Source organism: Pelodiscus sinensis, chromosome 10, assembly GCF_052426305.1.
Source record: "Pelodiscus sinensis isolate ZL-2025 chromosome 10, ASM5242630v1, whole genome shotgun sequence".
Lineage (NCBI taxonomy): Eukaryota > Metazoa > Chordata > Testudines > Trionychidae > Pelodiscus > Pelodiscus sinensis.
In genome coordinates this window covers 56,024,372-56,035,491 of record NC_143061.1, presented here as the reverse complement: position 1 = coordinate 56,035,491, position 11,120 = coordinate 56,024,372, and the positions used below count along the sequence as shown (strand labels likewise).

Here is an 11,120-nt window from a genome sequence, read left to right as displayed (position 1 = left end):
CTCTCCCCAGCCCCGGAGCCCTTAAAGGGGTAGACTCTGGCCACACTGCATGTGCCAGCACCAGGCCTCCCAGCAGTCGCTGCCCCAACCCAGTGGTCCAGCAATGAGCCGGGCAGCCAGTGCCAGCCAGCTGTCCACCGCCCAGTCCCCCAGCTCCCAGGAGCCAGCCAGGGGCTGGAGAAAGCAGGTGCCTTCCTGGACCTCACTAAGGTTTGGGGGTAGGCCTCCAACATCCATGATCTCCGCGCTAGACAGAGGAACGCTGCCATCTACGGCCGGATAGCTGCCAGCATGGCCACAAAGGCCACATGCACACCCAGGAGCAGGTACATATGAAAATAAAAGCACTAGGACAGGCGTGCGCCAGGGCCACACAGGGCAGATCCCCAACAGGGGAAGACACCTGCCCTTATCTTGATGCCCTGGACCACATCCTGGGAGGGCGGGATGGTCCGTGCCACCCCAGGGGGCAGCGAGCCAGGAGCAGAGGGCCCTGCCCAAGGCATGGAGGAGGACCACCAGGAGCCGAGATGGAGCATGCCACGCCGCCAGGACCCCCGAGCCATCCAAGCAGCCAAGTCACTAGGGTCATCCGGGGAGGCAACGTGTGAATGCCACCACTGTCCCCTTACTACGGGGGGAGGGGAGATCAGGGACTGCACACATGGGCCTTGCTTACACATGGCCTCCAGCTGGCTGCCACACAGGGGCATTGGCCTGTTCTTTTCACACGTGTGTGGCTACATGACATGCTTGGGGTGGACACAGTAGGACGCCCTCCCTCCACAAGGCCATTCTACACAGAGGCAGGGGACATCTCCCCCCCCACCTCAGCCGCACTATACACAGCACAGGGGCATGGGTGCGGTCTCAGGGCAGCTCCCACTCCTGGGGATAGCCAGACATTCCGACCATGGCCTCTGTGCAAGCACAGCAGCTCTGATGGTGCAGGGCACGGTCATCCTGGCCTTGCCGAGGGGGGCTGGGCTCCACCCACTGTGTCCACAGGGAACACTGACCACTTCTCGTTTCTCTACAGCTGCACGTGCAGGGCGCACCACCCCGCCTGGGACATGCTCCCGCACCACAGGGCGCCACAGGACCACCCAGACAGTACAGTGGTACCCACAACAGCATCTGGGGGCACGGCGAGCCCTGCACCGCACCCTCCAGAACTGGGTGCAAGAAGATTTGGAGATCCGGCAGGTGCAGCTTGCCCAGGGCTCTGCCATGCTATTTGACAACACCTGCAGACCCTGGTGCAGAGCATGCTGCCTCCTGCCGCTCCAGGGCCTGCTGCCTTCCCAGCTACTGCTCCTCCCGCCACACCCTCCTCAACCTCCACACCCTCCTCCCCAGCCCTCTGGAGATGCCAAGGCCCCTGCATCTGCTGTGTGGGGAGACGGTTGGCCCAGCAAGACACCCCCCCCCCCCATTTAGCTTCCACTCCCCTCTTCTTCCCCCTTCCAGCTCCCAGGTTTCCCCTCCCCTCTCCCACCTCCTTTCCCTCGTCTCCCCGGAGTTTCACCACCCCCAGTTTTGTTAAAGAGTTTATATTTATGAAAAACGTGTTTAATTTTACATTAGGAAGGGGGGCTGGGGGGAGGGGTAAGTGGAAGGATGTGAGGGAGGAATGAGGCACAAGCCCCCAGTGAGGCAGGCCAAGGTGGTTCTTAGTGCTCCTCAGGGTGGAAGCTCTCCCGCAGGGCTCCTAGATACTGACAGCCCCCGATGGACCTCCCGGATGGCAGCCTGCAGAAAGTGCAGCCAGGATCGTAGCAACGCATCCAAGAGAAGCACCAGAGTGCCCAGGGGCAGCTCTGGCTCCATGTTGCAGAGCGCTGTGGTGTCCTGAGTGAGGGCAACCAGAGCACGCAGACCAAATGCTTTGCTGTCCCTCAGTGAGCTAGACAGGGAAACCTGAGAAGCCAGTGTGTGTGTGTGCACATGCACCCCTTTAAGCACAAGCCTCAGACAGCAGCCACACAAAGACACTCCTGACCTGACGCCCTGCCTGAGCTGGTTCCAGCCAGACACTGAAATGCATTTCAGTGTCCACTCAGTGGGGACGCGCTATTTCAAAATGCATTGTGTGGAGATGCGTTATTTCGAAATAGCTTATTTCAAACTAACTATTTCGAAATAACGCTGTGGTGTAGGCATATCCTTAGAGGGGAAAGGTTACAAGGAATAGTCAACATGGATGTGGCCAGAACAAATCATGTCCAGCCACTGGATTTCCCTCTGACAGTTACTACCATAGGGGAGGGGTGGAATCCATACACATGGTCAATTGAGATTGTCAGGGCTCGCCAAGCAGCGGTGAGCCCTGCTCGCCAGCCGCGTGGTTCAGCGTGTGTGCATGCGCTTACCGTGCTGCGCAGCTGTGCCGGCTTGTAATCGACTCGCCATGAGTGAGTAGGTTACACTAAGTGTCGAGCTCTGGTGATTGTAATAAGGTTTGACAGTACTACACGACACGAGGAAAACGTGGTCTAGACGGCCTACGTCACCTGACCCAAGCTCCAAGATGTGATGCTACAGATCTTTTATTGCTGGGCACGTGTATTCAATGACAAAATACTGTCAAGTGAAGAAAACACAGGAGCACCAGATATGGCTTCGGGTCATGCCAGTTCCCACAGAATACAAAACCAAAAGGTGAAGTTATTGAAAACAGTTTGTTTTATTTCCAGGGTCAAATATTACAATAGGACATTTACACATATTTATAAAAATGCAGCAGTTGTTTGTATAGATCAGAGAGGTTTCCTTGAGTTTGGTCCCTCCAAGCACAGTGAGCTGAAATCTTTCAAAGACTTCTCCTCCTACACTTAGTTGCATCATAATTAATGAAAAGGACTGCTGTACCAAATGACAGGCAAAAAGCCACAATCTTGCAGTTAAACTATGTTTATCAACTGAAGAGCCAATCCCGTATTGTAGTGGCGTGCACAGTATGCCTTAAGACCCCACACTCCCCGACTTTGCTGAGTTTGACTCAGATTGTCAATTAAAGCTGTTCTATAAAACAGTGCCTCACCCCCACTCCATCTACATGTATGCTGTATCCTCTTAGGACTTGAAAAGTTCCTGCCCCTTTATATAAATAAGATCGAGAATTCCCCTCCTCCATCCTGAACGTGTACTGATGGAAAGGATAACTGACATGACCAAGTCCAGAATTTCTGTAATTACTAGTAATGTATTTTTCCAGAATGGTAGCTGGCAAACTGAAGCAATTTAAGGCATACGACAGTGACACTAAGTGCTGCATTCTCCAATACAAAGCCAGTATGGCCATTTCTGTTAGGAGTGGATGGACACTGTAGAGTTTTCACAGCTAATTAAGAGATCTGAATAAAACTACCCTTTTATGACACAAAGCTGCACCCATTAACCTCACAGGTTCAAGAAGCAAACAGCTCATAACTGACCTGCAATAAAACCGCGCACTTTCCTGGCATACAAGGGAAAATCTTTGTAAGGTCATGACTGTAGCAGTAATGTATCCAGATTTCAACCGCCAGTTGCTGAAATTTGTTCAAATTAATTTGAAGAGAAACTACTTAAAATCTGGAGATTAACGAGAACACCATCTTGGAAAGGTGTCTGGCACATTTATACAGGTCAATGTTACACAATTTTGAGTTATTTAATTAAATAGATGATCCTAGCCTTTACAGAAAAACAGTGGAAGATGATGCTATTTTTTTTTAAAGCGATCAGAAATGTTCACACAGCATGACAAAAGCATGGGGCTGGACGCTGTTAGACTTTATACTTAATATAGTCAAAGCATGTCCACACATCTCCATACCTGGACCCCAACTACTAGCTTGGTAAAAGAAAGGATGTAAAAAAAACTAAGAAATGCCTGCAAACCGATTCAGCCAAACTGCTGAGTTCAGCAAGAAGAGTGGGGGAAACCCAGCTAGTCTCTTGCCCACAAAACCACTACAAAGATAATTGCCAAAACGGACAATGCCTCTAAGACACATCCCGTTTCACCCAGAAACGTCTAGCCAATCCCCAGCTAACCTCGATGCATGAACTGCATTAATCACGTGGCCATTCGTATTCATTCGCACACTTTTGAGAACTCTGGTCTGCATATTCCACATGGCGCCTCATTACGAAGGGACCTGTAGCTCAAATCGTTATGGTCCGGCAGTGCTGGTGGACCCAGCATTCTGCTTGTCAAGAGCCAATGTAACAAACGGACAAACAGACTTTCTATTCCAAAGGTTACAGTCTAATCATCACTGTCAATCAGTCGTGACGGAGGTACTGCACCAAGTGATGCTCAGACACCCCTAGGCTGTACCACATTGCTACAGACACAGTCCTGTTTGAGGCTACAGATTGCCCAGAGCAGAAACGGGGATAGGCAATTACAGTTAGCGATACTGGACTAGCACCCTTTCTCGGCATATTTAATCGGTTTGGTTTGATAAAAATGAATTCTGCATTGAGACGTGAGAGGCCAATAGGTCTACTGAAGGGCAAACTGGATTGCTTTTTATTGCTAGGATTCCAGGTAGTTTGTCAATTATATTCTTAAAAGCAAAACTGTACGCTGAGCAGACAGAGTCCTGCATGCTGTCAGTTGTGTAGCTCATTCAAACTTGTGGCTAATGTTACTCCCCACACAGCATTTCTACAAAGAGAATAAGGAACGCTGAGATGGGCTATTTACATCTATAAATCCCATTTTAACTGCAGTCTGCACAACGGTGGATAAACGTACTGAAAAAAGACAGCGAGGGTTTTGTGACACCTGCTAGCTTTTAAACGTGGGCAGGGCTGAATTTCATTAAAGGTATCTAGCAATCGCATACACCATGAGAGCAGAAGTAGAGGTGTATGTGCATTGTGTCAGATGACAAATGCAGAACTGTATGCAACAGAGTATTTACAGCACCAACACATCACAGGGACCTACATTTCTACACAACTATCTACACTGGTTAGCAATGGATTGCATCCCCACCCCGAGTTTTTCCACTCACCTGTACTAATGGACTAGTAGATTTGGTTCTTTGAAAAGCTGTGATGTAGCACAGCTAAGGAAAGTCTGTGTAAATAGCTCCTGATCAGTCTGACACCCCGTGTCACTGATTTACCAACATTCTAAAAACAAGACTTTAAAAGCCTCTAATTCAAGGCTGTTCCACGTAACTGGAGAGACCAGCCCGTCTGGTTGTTTTCCAGGCAGCGCAATGCGCTTCCAAGAGCAAACCTTCAGCTGTGAGCGGACAAGGAAAATCCCAATTCAAAGCTCCCTGAAAGTCGTGCAGTGGCTTTTGCAAGGCCCTCACCGCCTTTGCTGGCCACCAGAGGAGTTGCAAGGTTGAAGCTTTTGGCCAGCTTCCTTCACTGTGTGGAAATCTAGCACCATGACCTCCAGCTTTACAGGAGCGGGGAGGAGACTACTGTAAGGTGGCCAGGACTCCCAGTATCCTGGGAGTTGCACATCTCAAATTCCTCCTCAGTAGGGACGGCCCAACATCTCCCTCCTTCAACCTCATGGGCTCTCGACGTTTATGAAGCTCCCGAAGGTCAACTCCTAGTCAGGAGTAGCTGCAATGCGTGTGGCTAATTCGGAAGGAATTAATGTCAGAAAGCAAAACAAGACCAATGGAACATGCGAGTCAGACTGCTCCTTCAAGGAGCCACAGCTCAAAGCGCCAGAGTCTGAAACGCGAGTCACTGGAAAGGGTGGAGGTGGAGATGGCTACTCCCTCCCTTACCTGCCATGGATATCCACTCCCATCAGGCTCTTAATACATTTAAAAGGCTGAAGTGCGGGAGGGTGGGGGGGAGACCAAGCGCAAGCCAGGACAGCGGATTCCCAGTTTGCCCCAGGTTCCCCCCCTTCCTCCCCCCCGCCCCCCGAGCTTCTGCTTTTTAAATGTATGGCGGCTCTTAATGCATTTAAAAAGCAGAGGCATGGCGTCTGGGACTGGGCACAAGCTGGGAATCAGCTGATTCCTGGCTCACGCCTGATCCCCCACAACACCTCTTCCTGCCCTGCCTCCCACAGAGATGAGTGGGGGGGGGGAGGGGAAGGAGACTGGCTTAAGCCTCAATCAGAGGCAGCAAAGGCGGGGGGAAGTGACGGGTTGGGTCACTACTCGACTACCCGCTAAGCATCAGCTTATTGGCTAGTCGACTAGCCGCTTCCATCCCTAGGCCCCACTAGAATGTTTAGCCGTGCCACGTAGCTGATGGCTGCAGTGTGGGGCTTACACGGACAGGATAAAGGACCCAACTAGAAGAGGCACTAACTGCTTCTTGGGAAGAGATGCTAGCAGGCCTGGCCCAAAGATCAGGGATTATTCCGTGACCACTCGACCATTCAGCCCCCAACTGGCAGCACCTAATCATCCTGTAAACGCAACAGCCAGCATGCAGGAGAGCGTTTCACACCTTTGAACAGGTGGCTAGCTCACTTTCACAAGAGGAAGCATTCAGAGTGGGTGTGCGCTGGCATAAGTGACCACCGCAGCTACTCCCACTCACAGTGCCATGGGTCCTTCATTTTAAGAGTCCTCAAAAAAGCACCAACCAAACCCCATTAGAAGCCAGTTTCATTGGGCAGTGGCGTATAAACCATCAAATGCTTGGCTACTATTGTTCCCAGCAGCAGAGAGTAGCATGCCAGGCATGTATTTACACGTCTACTTCTTCCTTTCAGGTTCCCTGGAGCTCTGAGATCTGGCAGTCTCAGATCCCCAGCCCAGGAAGTTCAGCTGCCTTCCACCACCAAAGGCTACTTTCAACTTGCTTAAATCATTAAATACATTTGGGAGAGCAAGTGGCAGTTGAGCGATCCCCGAAGGAACAGGAATGTCGATACACTTCCATCACGCCCTGGTTAAAGTACCCTTGGGCAAAGGGATGGAGTAGAAGGAAAGTGCAGTTGACAGATGAAATCCCCCCCTCCTCCCCTCCCTCCCGCCCCGCCAAACTGGGCTTGTTTAAAAATGGTCGATTGCTTAAAAACGCGGGAACTGGGAGCTAGCTGCAGGCTCCCAGAGTACATCACGTTACGGTAACTCTAGTGCGGAGCGCCACGGCCAGACCGGGTAAGAGGCAGATCTCCTCTTTATACCTCGCCCACTGCAAAGCACGCGGGGCTTCTCTTCAAAGCACAACTGTGACTTCTCCGCCAGCCCAGGCTGCTTGAAAGGTGGGCGGGCAGTTTTTAACAACTGAAGGCTGAATTAGAAGATGGCTCAGGACTCAAATTCAGCTTGTTAATGCAGACAGCCTGTGTAAAAGTCCTGCTCCTTGAAACTGAGCAGGGAGAAGAGATAAGGCTTCTGACTGCCTTGCAGCTCGAGTCAAAGTGTAATGAAGACTGGGGCTTGGGAAGAGACAACAGAACTGTTTAGGGAGATTACAGCTGTGCACCAGAGCATGTGATGTCAAAAAGGGCCAGAGAGCCAGTCTGAATATTGCTCTGAACGATCACAGCCCCCAACCAGCAATTTAACACAGGCGCTAGTGGAACTGCCAACGCCCCACTTCCCTGTGCCTCAGGGCTCATCAGGGAGAGCCATGGAAACCTGGAGCCTTGATCAATGTAGTGAACAAGGAAGAGCCCAGGCATATGGGCTACACAGTAAGTCTTGGGGCTCTGAAAAAGCATCTAGAAGTGCATGACACTGGTCACCACCGCGCCTCTGCCGAGCAGCCACGTCGGGAGTGTGTAGTTTGTGGTTCCGGGTAGCCTCCATTCCAGAGTCACCATTTCCCCTTCTCCCACAGCCACCCATGCACTCCCCCCTCTGGACTGTTGCAGCTCTTCTCTGGCCAATTCTGTTGGTAGAGTCCCCTCTGAGAGCAACACAGACAACGATTGGTCATCTTGGAATCCCAAGATCACCTCCGGTGTGACTCGGCTATTGGACAGCGACAAGAGATCAGAGCAGGCTTTTGTATTCTGGAGTAGAACTCAAAGTGGCCTTGACGTGAATGCGTTTAGTCAAATTATCGTTCAGAAAGCCTTATATAAATATGCTTATAAATATGTATACAATTATAGAATTACACATAAGAACTCACAGCCTTACGGACAAGAGGACGGTTAGCTTGCAAAGACCCACAAGGACTAGAGCGGGCAGTCACTGATTTCCCAGGTAACATCCTTTAACATAGGAATGCAACCTGGAGGGAAATTAAAGGCAAAGTATCTGGGAAAGTTTATCCCCCATTCTATTCCTAGCCATCCACGGGGAGAGTTTTTTTGGCTTGGGAAGCGTTATTGCCAGCATTCATTCTTTTCTTTGACACTGATGCCAGGAGACACAATTTTCTGACAAACACAATGGAGTCCACTGGTGGGAGGGAGAGGTGTTAATCTTTCACTCTATAAAAACGGTTTTGTCTGATTCGCAGGTGCACCTACCTGTATTTTATGTCCCTTGTGAAGAAGCTTGTTTTCCGCCACCACTGCAGAATGTGCTAGCACAAACGATCAGTTACAAAAGAACAGCCTGCATCAGTACTAGTGTCTGCAAAAGGACGAGTTAGCCATGAAATGGACTGGCGCACTGCAGGCTACTGTAAGGCCTTGAACACTGACTGTCGAGCGGCTCAGACTTACGTGGACAGAAAGAATACATAGGGCAGAAAGTACCGGGGCCGTCCTGTTCTACATGCTGCGTTCTACGCTTGGTTAACAGATACCTTACCCATAGTGTGTGTGGGGCTTGCGCTTTGGGAGATAGAAAACACGGATCACACAACTCTTACAACTTGTCACTGACACAAATCCCTCTACTTCATTTTCATTCCAACTGGGCAGTGGGACAGCAGGCTCAAATTGCCAGGAGAGTTGAAGTCCCTCAGACCATGTGACCCAGTAAACGTGACCTTTCTTTTACAGTTTATAATAAAGGAAACCCTGGCACTAGAACCTACTGTTCTTATAACCTGCCTGCTTTGTGAATGTCCTATTGCCCTCGGAAAGGGAATTGCCTAGGAAACAGAGAATCAAATTAGTTTTTAAATTGTACAATGGCAAAAGCTTTAAAGCAAATGAGAGATTCTTCCAGTCTCTCACCACCAGTAAAGTCCTGACCACGTTCTGGAGTAAGAATAGCTTCTAGGGAGTGAGTTCTAATGGCAAGAACAGGAGGTTTTAGCTCCAGGCCAAGCATCCAATTCCCACGTGGGGCATGCTAGATATCTGCCAAATTCACTGGCAGGTCAACCCGCACTTAACACAAGAGGTCACCTCATCAGCAGGAAAAAAGGGGAAACATGCAAATGTCGTCTGCCAAGCTGCCCCCGCCTGAACTGCGACACACATGCCACACCTCTCAGCCACTCAGCATTCTGCCGAGGACATGACAAGGACCCTCACAAGGTTAACGGAGACCTTGTGTGTAGAAAACCAAAAAGAGAAAACAACACTGCAAATTACAACTTCTCTCTGCGGGGAAACGACTCAGTGCCTAGCCACTTGGTATTTCTCAAAAATAAAATATATTAACAAAATAGATTTTTGGGGGTAGCAGTGAAACGTGCGTGTGTGTGTGTGTGTGTGCGCGCGCGCGCGCGTTAGTTATGGCCACCCATAACCCCAGCATGTTGTATGCAGACTCCCCTTTTGTTCCAAGAAAGGGATGTGCAGTTGCGAGAGGGCATGTTCCTCTCCAGTTAGAGCATGATTTTCCCAAGGCCAAAGCTGGGAAAGCTCACCTCTCAGAATTTTCATTTGGTCACAAGACAAGGAGGAAGAGGGAGGAGGGGCAAATGTCTGTCTGCCCGATATCAGCTCAGCAATCCCATGAGACCAGCTACATACTTCAGGAGTTGGAGTCACAGGCAAAGAGGAGGTGGGAAGGAGGCTTGGAGAGCTCAGGCCATGGTGCTAATTCCTTTCCTGCACAAAGACGGTCTCTTGCGGACACAAGCCAGCCTCTTGCAATGTGATGTCATAGTCCAGATGAGAAAGCTTCCTTCGAGGGAAGTTGGTGAGAAGTTCAAAACGTTCATTAGGGTAGCCTTTAGACTGGACGTGCTTCACGAGAGCCTACGGGAAAAGGTAAGAAAGGGCTGATTCACATCAGAATCAAGTACAGAGACAACTTTCCCTTTGAAATATTAAAATTTGCCATGGTGGACAAAAGAAATGGAGTGAGAAGTTCGGTAATAAAGGAGTTAGTTGTATTATTGTCTCACCGACACACTTCTATAGCTCCCAGGACTGAAGTGCTGGGCGCCACTAAACTAAGGGGTCCCTAACTAATGAAAACTTTAACCAGAAGAGAAATGGATCTCAGCAAATTAATACAAGCATGGTGGATTTGGGACTACACGTTAAGACAGTAAAATGGCACCTGCAAGGAAGTCCTAAAATATTCAAACAACTCCTTAGTTGTTTATTGGCAGTCACCACTAGAAATAGAGTTAAGTGATTCTCTTTGAAAGACGTGACTTTGCTAGGTTACTTGAACAGGATCATATTGAGTTCATCATATTTTTAAACCTACAATTTAATCTTCTGCTTATTCTCAAAACAAATATTTGTCAGCTGCTCTTCTGAGCTCCTTCACGCCTCTCGCTAGAATGTCAACATTGTGGGGGCTTTGGAGGAGGGGGAGGGAAAAGGAAAAACATTTGTAAGGAAGCCCAAACAGCAGTGGCTGTGTCGGGATGGGTGCCTGCCTGTGTCAGGAGAGGAGGGGAAGGGAACACCACGCGCAGAGCCAAGGAAAAGGAGACTGGAGAGAAAGGAATACAGGAGGTAGTTAAAAGGGGTGCAAGAAGAAAGCAACAACACGGCAAACCAATAGGGCAGGGGAAAGGATAGTAGGAAAACAAAGGTCACTTTTCAACAGGAGAGAAAGAGGGGGCCCGAGCCGGCTCCTTCTGTGGGCACTGCTAAGAGAAGTCTTCTGGCCTGTCGTGCGCGGGGAGCACTCCCACCTGTGTTGAATGGACATAGGCAAGCTCCATGCCTTGCTCCTCTATGAAAAGCACACAGTGCATCAGTGAGGAGATGCCTGGTAACAGCAACCCTCCTCCACCTCTCCCTAGCGCTGAGCAAACTCCACCTGCAGTTGTGTATTGTAGAAAAGGACATGGGAGAATTCCAGAAAGGG

At 49.9% G+C, this 11,120-nt stretch overlaps 1 protein-coding gene across 3 annotated transcripts in view; it reads right to left on the bottom strand.

Annotated features, from left to right (window-relative positions):
• Positions 1-2,662: 2,662 nt before the first annotated feature.
• The window catches only part of UBXN7 (UBX domain protein 7), a 28,649-nt gene continuing 20,191 nt past the window's right edge, over positions 2,663-11,120 (bottom strand). For all 3 annotated transcript variants that reach the window (XM_075937195.2, XM_075937197.2, XM_075937198.2), the window contains exon 11: positions 2,663-10,048. In XM_075937195.2, the coding sequence (XP_075793310.1) occupies positions 9,887-10,048 (162 nt within the window). In that variant the 3' untranslated portion in view covers positions 2,663-9,886. The remainder of the gene's footprint in view (positions 10,049-11,120) is intronic.